Source organism: Balaenoptera ricei, chromosome 11 (genome assembly GCF_028023285.1).
Source record: "Balaenoptera ricei isolate mBalRic1 chromosome 11, mBalRic1.hap2, whole genome shotgun sequence".
Classification (NCBI taxonomy): domain Eukaryota; kingdom Metazoa; phylum Chordata; class Mammalia; order Artiodactyla; family Balaenopteridae; genus Balaenoptera; species Balaenoptera ricei.
Window position 1 is genome coordinate 22,461,106 of NC_082649.1, and position 13,825 is coordinate 22,474,930.

Below are 13,825 nucleotides of genomic sequence, written 5' to 3' on the forward strand. Positions count from 1 at the left end.
GCTTAGGTAAGCAAAAAACAATTTGTACACAAATTGTCAAGGATTAGGATTGGAGGGGACTTCCCTGGTGGTCCAGTGTTTAAGAATCTGCCTTACAATGCAGGGGACATGGGTTCGATCCCTGGTTGGGGAACTAAGATCCCACATGCCACAGGGCAACTAAGCCCATGTGCTCTAGAGCCCATGCGCCACAACTAGAGAGCCTGTGTGCTGCAACTACTGAGCCTGCACGTGCGCCACAACGGAAGATCCCACATGCCACAACTAAGACCTGACACAGCCAAATAAATAAATAAAAGAATTAGGATTGGAGCTGGCAAGAAGTAAGGGTGCTTGCTAAGCAAGGGTTGGTTGGGGTCCAAAATGGGTTACATAGTTACAAGGGGAGACCTTGAGACCATAAGGTTGCAGCTGGCAGCTACTAGCAGATATTGTTTTGAGAATAGCTGGTAGTGTCCTTGAGTTTGATACAGTTCAGAAAATTCAGGTTCTCAGTGACGCAGGAACATTTCTGAAACCACATGCACAGTGGTTACCCGGTTCCGTTTTGGATGCCTGAACCACAGTTTCATATCTTGTCAGAACAAAGAACAAATATCAAACATGACAGGGGTGCATTCCTTCAAGGTTTCAAAAGAGACAGATTAGCACATACACAGCGAGTCAGCATGACCTTGGTGTCTGGGAAGGGACCCTCATCTTCGAAGGAGTAATAGCATTGGCATCATGGGCGGGGTGGGGGGGCATTTATCTCTATCTTCAAAGTGGACATGGTGAACAATATGGTAAATGCATTCTTTTTTAATGGTTAGAACAGATGTACATCATATAAGTCAGAATGACTTCCCCATACCTCAACAGGTGAAAATTTCCTCCATCACTATCTACTGTTACTATCCCCATTTATAGATTGGGAAAGTCAGGCACAGAGAGGATAAGTAATTTACCAAGGTCACCCAGCTAGTACGTGGTACAGCCAGGATTACATACCCAGGTATCTTGGCTTGAGAGTCGGTGGATCTAACCACTATGCAAGACCATAAATGAGGGCTGGAAAGAAACAAGAATGAAAGCCCAAGATAATATGGTCCCTGATGCCAGGGACTAGAGAGTTTCTGGAAGTGGGAAGCCTGGAAATCCTGGTTGCCTGAGAGGAAGCCATGGAAAATAGAAAGTGGTAACTGTTGTGTGTGGAGGGGAAGAGGGACAGAATCTCTAGTTACTTTTGCAGGAGCAATTTCAATGGCTTTGTTGGCAGTTTGCCGCCTACAGTGTGTTAAGGTGAGGACTAGAGTCAGAGATAGGAGGACTTTCTTTCAAGTAGTTTAGCCTTGAAAGGGAGGGAAGAATGGCAGCTGGAGTGGAGCAAGAGCCAGGGGCAGCCACTGCTTCTCCAAGCAAGTGCCTGGTGATGTGTTTTTCGATGTTTCTGAGAGAAAGGGCATGTCCTCCTGCCTGGTGCTCTGAGGAAGCCCTGCTTTCTTCTGAATTTTAGTGTCAATTTTATGCCAGCTCTGTAGTCAAGCTTTACATCAGAGCATGGGGTAGGGGGCACAAGAGCATCCTTACAGGACTGTAAGATCTAGTCTTATTTCTTATGATACAGAGCCTGTCATCCTTTTTTTCTCCTTCCCCTAACTGCTTCCCTTGAGTGGAGGTAAGGGCATGGTTGCTAACGGGTTAACTCGGGGACAACCACCGAGAGGTGCTTCCTAGAGAGCCCGGGAAGTGGCATTGATTCCCACCGAGGCTTCCTGTGCCCCAGCCTCAATTTTTCTCCAGCATCTGGAATCTGTTCATTCCACCAAGACATCCTTTGGGGTTACTTATTGTGGGGTTCGGGGTGGGGTGCAGAGGAGGACGCTGCAAAGGCACGGACTACAGGGGGCAATCTGTGAAGTTGCGCCCCAGGGGTGTCCTGGGCCCCTGGACACGCGGAAGGGGACCACTGCAGTTTTACAGTAAAATTGTGATTTCCCACCTTTCAAGAATTTTCCGAAGAAATACAGCTCCCAGCTATAGTGAGGCCCAAGTACTGCCTTGGTCCAGGATGGCTAGAGAATCGAAGGAAAGCGCAGCCTTGGACGCCCAGTCTGCAGAGGACCGGACCGGGATCCTGACCGTGAAGGTGGAGAAGGAGGAAGCCTCCGCCTTGGCTGCTGAGGCGGGCGCCCCAGTCAGCCCAGCTCCGGGCTCCGAGCACTCCCGCCAGCGCTTCCGAGGCTTCCGCTACCCGGAGGCTGAGGGGCCCCGCGAGGCTCTGAGCCGGCTCTGGGAGCTCTGCCGACTGTGGCTGCGGCCTGAGGTGCACACTAAGGAGCAGATCCTGGAGCTGCTGGTGCTGGAGCAGTTCCTGACCATCCTGCCGGGGGACCTGCAGAGCTGGGTGCGGAAGCAGCATCCCGAGAGCGGGGAGGAGGTGGTGGTGCTCTTGGAGTATTTGGAGAAGCAGTTGGATGAGCCGATGCCGCAGGTAGAGAGAACAGGTTTAGCCTCTGAAAGCTGTGGTCTGTTTCTTCCTGAAATCTCCAGATCAGAGTGAGGGGCTTTTCTTTAAGATCCAGAAGTTCTCAGTCTCTTTTTGTACCATGAACCTCTTTGCCAGTAAGGTGAAGTCCCTGGACTCCTTCACATAATAGTATTTTTTAAATACATAAAGGAAAATATAAAGAATTAAAAAGAACTCAATTATATTGAAATACAGTTAGCAAAGCATTAAATGTATGATAAAGTTATATATGTGCTTTTTAAAATTAATGCACTGAATAGTAACATCTAGGGACAGGCCTAATAACTAGTATAATTTCAAAGTGGTGATGAATGACTTTGACATTTACCTGGTTGTAATGTGATATGAGAACATATGCAGTTTCAGTTGGTGACAGATTCCTGTGTACTGCTTATAGCACCTTGGTTTGTGGCTTCCATTCATAATTGAAGGAAATGCTAAATTTTGCTTAGAAGCTAGTAAAAATCAAGTTATTTTTCCTATTCACATTCATGGAATACGTGGGAGGGAGTCAGTGGACCACAAGTTAGAAACCCCAGGGTTCATTTTTACTTGCATCTTCCTGAATGTTGTATGAGTCTATTTTCCCTTTGCAGCATTCTGTGTCCTTGTGTGTTCCTTTCAGCGTGTACATAACCAGACCAAAGACTTCTAACCTGTGACCCAGAGACCAAGGTTCTTGAGTTGGCATTAGTGCCCCTTAGCCCTGTAACAGAAGAATCATTTCAAGTCTCAGCTTCAGGCTCTTCATATATTCTTTACAGAAGATATGGGAAATTCTAAGCTGCACATGAGCTAATTATTATGAAAGTGACTTGAAAATTAATTAATGACAAATATCTGGAAGGAAACCTTCATTTAATGAGGACATACCGTGTACCAGGCCATGTGTTAGGTGATTTCGCACACTGCAATCTTATTTGCTGGTCTCCAAAACCCTGTAAGCTAGAAATTATTATTTTCATTTTTTAGATAAGAAAACATATTAGTATTCTCTGAGAACTTAGCCCCAATTCCCAAAGAGTTTTCATAAAAGCACAAATATATATAATGAGGGAGCACAGAGTAATGCTTAAGAGCGTGGGCGCTGGATTCATTCTGCCTGAGCTCCCATCCTAACATTTCTTTTAGCTGGGTGACCTTGGGCAAGTTGCTTAAACATTGTGCCTCAGTTTCCCCATTACAAAAATACAGATAATAAAAGTACCTAGCTCATAAGGTTGTTGCGCTCTGCATCAAGTGAGTTAATATTCATAAAGCTCTTAGAAATAGTGCCTGGGAAATAGAAAGTACTAGCACATAGAGAGTGTGATAGAAGTGTCTGATGAATAAATAAATGAATGACTTCTAGGTCCCAGGTGGTGACCAGGGGCAAGAACTGCTCTGTTGCAAGATGGCAGTGTTGACAGCAGCTCAGAGGTCACGAAATACCCAGTTCCAGCCAAGAAAAGCTCCACTCAAGCATGAATCTTTGGGATCCCAGTCCTTACCAGACAGAGGTGAGTATTATCTTCTGGGCAGTATGAATACTGCAGACTCCAACCAATTTCATTTAAGGATCACCTAAAAGATCTGTTGGTAGGTGTCTTATATGCCCCTTGCAGATCTACTTTACTTTGAGACTGAGACTAATAGGGAAATTTCAAACAATAGTGGAAAGCTTTCCTAACCAAACCTGGACATGGTAAATAAGACTTTATTAAAATTGGTGTTTGGAAAGAGTTGATTTTTGTAGCAACACAGTGATCTCCATTCATTCAACATATATTTCTGGAGGCTCCCTACGTGATAGCCAGTGTTATAGGTACCAGGGATAGCATTGTCAGTAGGACAGATTTCTTCCTCCAATGGAGCTTACATTCTAGTAAGGAGGATAGCAAATAAATTAATATGATTTCAGATATTGGTGAGTGCTATGAGGAATATAAGGCAGAATATGTAAAGCCAGTCAGAATATTCCAGAATTGTAGGATTTCTACAAACCAAAGAGTATAAATCTTCTAAACCTGTCAGTTAGAACAGGGTGAAAATCACTCAGTAGGAAACTGTTATATGTTCCCGAGTGTTCCCCATGTACTGTGAACATCTGGGCGGATTTCCAAAACAAACAACACTAGGATACACCAGCCAACAGGAAATCTTTATTTCTGAACAGAGGTCCTAGCCTAACCTAACTTGTTTCCTGCCTCCAGCAAAGTTCACCTTTTATAGGAAAACCTAAAGTTCCCCTTTACTTCTCTCAAATCTGAGCAAGTTCTATATAAGCAGACTCCCATTTCCTCCTTTCTGGGCGCAGCCTTATCTGGCTCCTCTTAGTCTTTCAGAACTAAAGAATAAAGCACCCAGGGCTTCCCTGGTGGCGCAGTGGTTAAGAATCTACCTGCCGATGCTAGGGGACACGGGTTCGAGTCCTGCTCCGGGAAGATCCCACATGCTGTGGAGCAGCTGAGCCTGTGTGCCACAACTACTGAGCCTGTGCTCTAGAGCCCACAAGCCACAACTACTGAGCCTGCGTGCCACAACTACTGAAGCCCATGTGCCTAGAGCCTGTGCTCTGCAACAAGAGAAGCCACTGCAGTGAGAAGCCTGTGCACCGCAAGGAAGAGTAGCCCCCACTCGCCACACTAGAGAAAGCCTGCTCACAGCAACGAAGACCCAATGCAGCCAAAAATTTTAAAAAAGAATAAAGCATCCAAAGAGCTACTAAAGAAATTTTAACAACAACAAAAATCCTTGGCACTTCCCTGGTGGTCCAGTGCTTAAGACTCCATGCTTCCACTGCAGGGTGCATGGGTTCAATCCCTGGTCAGGGAAGTTCCTCATGCCGCGTGGTGCGGCCAAAAAAAGAAACCACAGAAATCCTCTTATTCCCTCTCTCAGCAAAATTCAAGATTAAAGACTCTTCAGATGGAATGCTTTGTTTTGTTTTTATGTTGCTACCATTTCTTACCAAGGATCCAGCCCATCGTTTTGTGCATCTGTGGAGTACACCACATCTCTTCAGGCCCTAGGATTTGAGCTGGCAGGGATCAGGAATTTTGGAAAGACACACTGTATAAGCTTCTTTATGGGAATTTATGCAGTTTTTGAACTTGGACTTCACGGCTCAGGGAGGCTGAATGCCAGGGAGGTTGAATGTCAGGGTCAATCTCATCCAGAGCTTCTTTCCGTCTTAGTTCTCCAGGTTCCTAGGCTTGCCTCTGGAGGGCGCTGCAGAGAAGATGCAGTGGTAGCCACCAGGCTTTCTCCAGAGTCCCAGGTGAGGTGGAGCCCCTGTCCCTCCCCCAGCACCCAGCACCCTTCACTGCTGATGGGCTTCCCATCAGATCCCTTTCTCTCCATGCCTCCTCCACCCTCATCCTGGATCTACATGGAGTTTGAGTATTCTCATTTATCCCAAGGTTGCTAATCATCATCTGTCATTATTTTGGTGTTCACTTAAGAGGATTTTCCTGTTTCACTCCTAGCTTGGAGACTGTGCTTCCCTGCTCTTCCTAGCCATCTGTTTGGTCAGCTCCTTCATCAAGGAGATTTTCTTCTTCAGCAAGGGAAATTTAGCAAATACAAACTGAAGATTTTGTTGTGATGGTGATTTAGTTTTGTTTTTTTAAGTATCATAAACTATGCTGCTAGTGAGGGATATAAAGTCATGCCTGCTGCCCTCTAGGAACTTAAACTTGAAGGAACGGATAGGGCATGTGCTTTCAGTCTAAGATTTAATATTACAATTTGAATAGTCTTTACTTAACCTGGATTTTAATTTCTTACCCAGTCTTTCATGTCCTGCTTGAAGATCTCAGTATTTGAGGCTCTGTAGAACGTATTTTCTCTGGTTCTTCCTCACCTCAGACCTAGATTTCATTGTATTTTAAAATCATTAATACAAATAAGCCCCCATCCCCACTTTGCCAAGGCACACCACAAATATTTTGAAAAGTTTGGATATGGTTCCACTCCTTTCACTGCACTGGCCCTTGTTTTTCCAAACCTTTCACCTTCTGGACTGTTTAGATGTTTATATGAAAGTACTGATAATGTGTGTACTTATTTCCTTTAATGGTTATTTTTTTGACAGAGATGTTATTAGAGATAGGGTTAAGTAGGCATAAGTATGCCATACTTGCTTTTTTGTAAAGAGCTCCTGTAAAGGGAACGCTCCTTCATTGCATGTACCCAGCTTTGGGAGTGATTTTGGGCAAGAGGAATTACATGGAATTCCTCACTGTTTCAGGGGCTGCTGAAAATGGAAGATGTGGCCCTGACCCTCGCTCCTGGATGGACACAGCTGGATTCATCTCAGGTGAACTTCTACAGAGATGAAAGGCAGGAGAACTATGGCAGCCTGATCTCCTTGGGTAAGACTAATGGGCACTGATTTCTTATAAGGTTTCCTGGCTTCCTTTGTGTATTAGAATCTACTAGGCTGTTAGAAACTGTTTGAATTATGTTTGGAATTAGAACCACCATTTCTGAATCCCAACTACTAACCAGCTGTGTGACTAGTTTATTAACCCTTCTGAGCCTTGCTTTTCTATCTGTCCTGCCAGTGTCCTGGTCAGTTCAGTTTAAGTGGGATGAAGGAGGTACAGCCCTTAGTACAGGTCCAGCTCATAGTAGATGCTCAGTAAATGCTGATTTCTTCCCCTTCCCTTCCTGTTGCTAGCCCTGATAGTGCAGAAGAGCTGAGGGGTCTCTTCAGGAAGTGGGCCATGGGACCATAGAGTGAGAGCTAGAAGTGAGCCAGAGATTGACTGCAGAGCCTGGCCTTAGAGATGAGCGTGCAGTGCAGAGGCGCACAAGATTGCCTGGCTTGTCTGAGTTCACATAGCTCACCACAGCACAGTGCGGGCTCCAGCTCAGATCTCCCAGCACTGATGCCAGTTTTATTTGGCAGACCCTGCCTCTGCCTGGGGTGCAGCCAGAGATGACTGCACCTTCCAGTGGTCAGTGAGTTCTGAGTTCCTACTTTCCCTGTTTCTCATAGAACATTTCAGAAATCCTTTCACTTGTCTTGTTTTCTGTCACCTTCTGCTCAGCCCTTTTAGTATCTAATCCTAAGCACATGGCCCTGCCTTACTTTCTTAGAACTTAGAGCATCTGCATTTATCCCCAGCACAGTGTTCAGGCCTCACCACCTTCCCTCCAATCTCTCCGTTCCCAGATTGTACCCTTCTTCCAATGGCCCCATTCTCATTCTCATTCCCTCCCCAGCACCCCTGTTCTCCCCCTTTATTCCCATCTTTATTCTAATACTTAAATCTTCATCCATGGCATATATACACCTCTATAATTCTTGCCTCCCTGGGACTCATCACAAAGCTTTCCTCTGTGGCAGGGCATAAGTGACAGTTGCTGGCCATTTGTTGTTCAGGTGGTGCAGTGCAGACGAAGATCAGGGACCTGCCTCCAGACGAGGACCATCCAGGACAAGAGTCTGGTCAGATACCATGCCACTTGGGTGAAGCCATTGGCCAGATTCCTGCACGTGCAGAAGCTGGTGATCAGGAGGGCAGGTTACAAAGAAAGCAGAAAAGTGCTGCAGGGAATAGGCGGCATTACTGTCATGAATGTGGAAAGACTTTTGCTCAGAGTTCAGGCCTGACTAAGCACAGGAGAATCCACACTGGGGAGAAACCCTATGAATGCGAGGAGTGTGGCAAGACCTTCATCGGGAGCTCTGCCCTCGTCATTCATCAGAGAGTCCACACTGGGGAGAAACCTTATGAGTGTGAGGAATGTGGCAAGGTCTTCAGTCACAGTTCAAACCTTATCAAACACCAGAGAACTCACACCGGGGAGAAGCCCTACGAGTGTGATGACTGTGGGAAAACCTTTAGCCAGAGCTGCAGCCTCCTTGAACATCACAAAATCCACACTGGGGAGAAGCCATACCAGTGCAACGTGTGCGGCAAAGCCTTTAGGCGCAATTCACATCTCCTGAGACATCAGAGGATCCACGGCAATAAAAACGTTCAGAATCCTGACCGTGGAGAGACCTGGGAGAGTCAGGGGAGGCTGGAAAGCCAGTGGGAAAATGTTGAGGCTCCCGTGTCTTATAAATGTAATGAGTGTGAGAGAAGTTTCACTAGGAATAGAAGCCTTATTGAGCATCAAAAAATCCACACTGGTGAGAAACCCTATCAGTGTGATACATGTGGAAAAGGCTTCACCCGAACTTCATACCTTATTCAACATCAGAGAAGCCACGTTGGGAAAAAAATTCTGTCTCCATGACCCATGTCTTATATGCCAGAGTTGGTGCTCACTCCTCGTTGAACTGAAGCCAGCCTGGAGCCCTTGCTGACTAGAAAATTGTGAGCTGGGCTTTATTTACTCCCACATGTCATCAGGTGTTTGTTAGAAAATAGAGACTGGCTGAGATGAATTATCTTCTACATCTTAGAAGGTGATTGAAAAAAAAAACAACTTGTTTGATAAGAGGCTATGGGTGAGTTGTCTGGAAGAGGTCAGACCTGAAATGATTCTCACCTTTTAGACTTAATTGGGCTTCTAGACTGGCTAATTAATCACCCTCGGCCAGCACTTTATGACATCTCCTGGGTGGATGGCTCTGATTTGGGGCGCTGCTGCTCTGACTGTTCATTTTGCCTATAATGAATTCCTCACCAGTTGGTTGGATCAATGTCTTATACCCCCATTGTGCCTTGCATACAGGTGCTATAAACATTTATTAAATATACCAGTGAAACGACCTTCATAGTTCTGAAAATCTAATGTTGATGATTTCTGAGGACTATCTAAGGCCATTTGTGTTCATCTAATTCTCTGAGGTTCTAGATTCTGGGTCTAGAATATTTATCTAGATTCCAATTCTAGTATATTTATTGTCAAATACATAAGATTGTCAGAGTTGGGGTGGAGGAATCCATATTTCTTCACCAGCGTAGTAGTTATAGTAAGAATGCCTTAAACAGCTTCTTTATCATTAAGACATTGTGAGACTGCTCCATCTGTACAATTCCAGTCTATAGTCAACATTAACTACATTAGTTCATATTAATTTTGCTACTCTTTAGGGGGAAACCTTTCACATTCAGGTAAATAAAAATCAGTTTATCAAGTCAGATCAAAACTATTATGAATCTTGACGAAAATCCTATGATCCGAGAATTCCCTGGCTGTCCAGTGGTTAGGACTTCACACTGTCACTGCTAAGGGCCCAGGTTCGATTCTTAGTTGGGGAACTAAAATCCCACAGGCTGCACAGCCAAAAAAATTTAAAAATTAAAAAAAAAAAAATCCTATGATCCTCAACAGCTTGTTTCTCACCTTTTGGTTATCTTGGGCCTAACCAAGTGCCCAGACACCATCCATAGCCCTCTCTCCCAACTTAAAGCCAACTGTGCATGAAAGCTCATGCCAGCTAAGCTTAAACTCCCTCCAAGTCAGAGGATTCACACCAAACACTTATAACAAGTATTGTTCATGTTTTCAAAACTGCCCTGTGGTTGGGGAGAGGAAGATTGGGTCAGAGGCAGCCAATGTTGATAGAGACCCGAGTATGGGCAGTAGGAGAAAATGTATCTTTTCAGAAACACATTGGGAGTCCTGGGTATCTGACCAAAACGATTCCACGACATTCAAAGTATCAACCTGTGAAGTCAAGACTCTCAATAAGAATTTCATGATATCTCCTGTTTTCACCCAGATCACCTTCTGCTAAGTTCTTCAAAGACTGCTAACCTTCTTCATAGGTGCCTGAGTGCCCGTCCCCAGCTTCCAGCTTTAACAAGAATGGGTTCTGCCTCTGAGGAAATCCCGGACCACGTTTTGTTCAGTCTCCAGCATAGCGTTTTCTTCTGTTCTCAAGTACCCTTGCTGGATTCCTGCTCTGAAGTACCCCTGGCTGACTAGGGACTTTGCAAACTGTGGGGCTCTTCCTTTATCACTTTCCTACAATCTTTCATTGCCTTCATTATCCCCTTGTTGCAGTATAATTTAAAACTTTGGTGTTCTAAAATCCTGTAGACGTCCTCCAGTTAATCTTTTCTAGCCTTTTAAAATTTCCTTTTAAATTAACCGTATTTTTGTTACCTCCGCAAAGCTAGCCATTTCCTCTTGTCTCCTTATCTTTATTTTTCCTAAATATTTGCTAATAGCCCTGATCTTAAACACTGTTCATTTTTCTTTGGTGTTTGTTTCTTATGTCATGTGAAGAGATACATATAAAGCCTTTTACAAACCAGAAAACATTATACACTTAATAAGTATAATTTATGGAGATTAACAAAGGACCACTGCGCCTCCTTTCGCTCTTTCTACTCCTTCCGAACCTAAAAGACTTCTCCATAGAGGAGGGAAAGATTATAGAAAAATACTTTTGAGTGCCTACTATGCCTGACAATGAAAGCAATAAAGCATACGCACACACCATGCATACATACTTGGGCTTAGGCTTTCAGTATAGTAACATTGATAAGACTTGCACATAAAAATAAGACAGTGCCGTGGTAAATAACTTGTGAGTGGTGAACTGAATGCTGTGGAAGTTAAGAGGAGGGAAAGGTTACTTTTGACTGTGTGCTATTATTGCATGGACAGAGTGACATGTTAGCTGAAAAGACTAAAGGAGTTTGTCAAATTTAGTAACTAAGGCAAGTTTGAAAACGTACATACATTGTAGCGGCCTTCAGTGCCAGAGCAAGGGGTTGAAATTTTATTCAGTAACACTGGGGAGCCACTGACATTTTATGATAAAAATATTATTTAGGAAACTATCTGGCATTATTGTATAATTTCAGATTGAAAAGTTACTTTGCTGATAGGCTTTTAGGCACCCCACTTTTCTATATAACAAATGTGTGTTTATAAGTAAGTGAATTATAAAATGGGTTTAACTCTAGCCTATTTAAAAGGATGGTCAAAAAAATTATTTTCAGATGAAATTAGACCCCATAAAATAAGCTGCTTAGTTAGATATAAGCAGTATATAAAGTGGAATAAAATGTCACTTTTCATGCTTTTAAAAATTGTTTTCAGGAATTTTAGTGTCAATTAGCCATTCTGTTGGATTGGCCAAAAAGTTCATTCGGGTTTGGGAAGTTTTTGGCCAACCCAATACTTCACTTCTCCAACTGAAACAATGCTGAAATCCCCCATTTTCTTTCTTCTTCCTTTTCATTAATAAGTAACTAATTATAGCTATTTTTTCTACTTGGGTAGAATGAATAGTTACAATGAAAAGAGATTTTTGATGAATAGCCCTCCTAGATGGGTTCTTAATTTTGGTAAAGATGTGTGTATTCCTGCAGAAGATTCTGTTTCTTTTCCTTCTCCGGCTGCGTTGGGTCTTCGTTGCTGCGCACGGGCTTACTCTAGTTGCGGGTGAGCGGGGGCTACTCTTTGTTGCGGTGCGTGGGCTTCTCATCGTGGTGGCTTCTCTTGTTGCAGAGCATGGGCTCTAGGCGCCCGGGCTTCAGTTATGGTGCAGGGGCTCAGTAGTAGTGGCTTACGGGCTCTAGAGCTCAGGCTCAGTAGTTGTAGCGCACGGGCTTAGTTGCTCCGGGGTACGTGGGATCTTCCCTGTGTCCCCTGCATTGGCAGGCGGATTCTTAACCAGTGCGCCACCAGGGAAGCCCCTCTTCCTCCTCCTTTAGTGGGAAAAAAATAGTAGGAGTGCCAACTTACCTCACAGGATTGTGAGGATCTGCTCATACAAATAAGAAGTGCTGGGTAAATAATCTGAAAACGTTAATATTGGGCTTCCCTGGTGGCGCAGTGGTTGAGAGTCTGCCTGCCAATGCAGGGGACGCGGGTTCGAGCCCGGGTCTGGGAGGATCCCCCATGCCGCGGAGCAAGTGGGCCCATGAGCCACAACTACTGAGCCTGTGCGTCTGGAGCCTGTGCCCCGCAACAAGAGAGGCTGCGACAGTGAGAAGTCCGCGCACCGCGATGAGGAGTGGCCCCCGCTTGCCACAACTAGAGAAAGTCCTCGCATAGAAAGGAAGACCCAACACAGCCAAAAAAAAAAAAAAAAAAAAAAACAATCCCCCCAAATTCTGGCAATCTTTAAGCAAAAAGAACTTCCCAAATTAAAAAAAAAAAAAAAAAAAAAAGTTAATATTGATAGAGAAATGGAGGTTAAACACTTTGTTAGCCAAAACCTCTGTGTATTGGAATGACAGTTGTTTAATAGTAAAGGCTCTCTAAAAAAAGTGTCCTGACACAAGCGTGTGACAGTATTGATCTTATCTTGTAATGATGTCCCAAATCATCTGTGTGGTTCCATCTCAATTATTCATAATGAGAACTTCACTCAGTAAACTTAATTTATCTACTTTTCTCTAAACACACTTTTTAGTCTATCTTTTGTTACTCCTTGTGATAGCTAAAATTGGGTCTGATGAATTCAAATACGGGAACTTTTTTTCAGTCAGCTCTGTAGATGTGGTACCTATTTCGTACGCTTCAAATGGAGTTGCTGCTACAGAAATATTTGGGGATGACTACTTTCCTGTGGACTTTTTTTTGTTAACATAACATTTTATTGTAGAAATATCCTTTTATTTCTGCATCTACCCACATTTCTCACTTTGTACCATTAGCAGTTCCTTTCTATTTACCACATCAATCTAAGCTAAGACCTTGGAATTTGAACATAGCAAGTGCTCCTGGTCTCCTTTCCCAATTAATGGCTGAATACTATGATATATTCCTGCCTGTTCCATGTATTTTGTTTATTAGGAATTGGGTTGTCATCCAAAATCCTCTGCACAACTTTCCAAATTCCCATTTTTATTCAAATTCCTAAGCTACTTCAAGATTTTTAAGGGTCTAGAAAAAAAAAATCTGAACAACCCTAATGTAACTTATTTGTATAATAGTAATAAACCATGTGATTATTCCTTTCATCTGAGTGAATTCTTAAACAGCTAACACATTGCATAATTTCCAAGCTGTCAGAAAATAACTATAGTTTCAGGTATTAACTAAAGTGTTAAAACTTTTAACCATTTTCTTCCCTCTGTTCCTCACCAATTCTGCCCATCAGCATTGGGATCCTCGGAAATGAAGTTTGTAGCCTTTCAGACCCGCTACAGCAGGGCATATAGAAGCGCTGAGGCATATGTGTGAGATAAATGACAGGCTTACCAGAGCATCCTTAGCCCCTAGCAGAGTTCCTATTAAATGAGTGAAACTGGAAATTGATCCAGCTTGTTCTTTTGTATTATTTGTGAAATAAAATTCATATTTTATGGCAAGACAAGGAAAATTTAAACATAAAAAATTTTCTCTGGGGACTTCCCTGGCGGTCCAGTGGTTAAGACTCTGTGTTTCCACTGCAGGGGGCCTGGG

General features: G+C 43.6%; 1 protein-coding gene across 1 annotated transcript; it reads left to right on the plus strand.

The window, feature by feature from the left end:
- The first annotated feature begins 1,767 nt into the window (after positions 1-1,767).
- ZKSCAN4 (zinc finger with KRAB and SCAN domains 4) lies at positions 1,768-12,355 on the plus strand. The gene is made up of 5 exons (XM_059938125.1): positions 1,768-2,473; positions 3,861-4,008; positions 5,686-5,768; positions 6,741-6,864; positions 7,881-12,355. Exons 1-5 carry the CDS (start codon positions 2,051-2,053, stop codon positions 8,741-8,743), a joined length of 1,641 nt encoding a protein of 546 aa, XP_059794108.1. The 5' UTR covers positions 1,768-2,050; the 3' UTR covers positions 8,744-12,355.
- The last annotated feature ends 1,470 nt before the right edge of the window (positions 12,356-13,825 follow it).

Bases quoted from the DNA above. Each gene is read 5' to 3' on its own strand.
- ZKSCAN4 (XM_059938125.1), top strand. From the start codon at position 2,051: ATGGCTAGAGAATCGAAGGAAAGCGCAGCCTTGGACGCCCAGTCTGCA. The intron at 2,474-3,860 runs GTAGAGAGAACA...AATGACTTCTAG, and splicing joins TGGATGAGCCGATGCCGCAG to GTCCCAGGTGGTGACCAGGG. The intron at 5,769-6,740 runs GTGAGGTGGAGC...TCACTGTTTCAG, and splicing joins GGCTTTCTCCAGAGTCCCAG to GGGCTGCTGAAAATGGAAGA.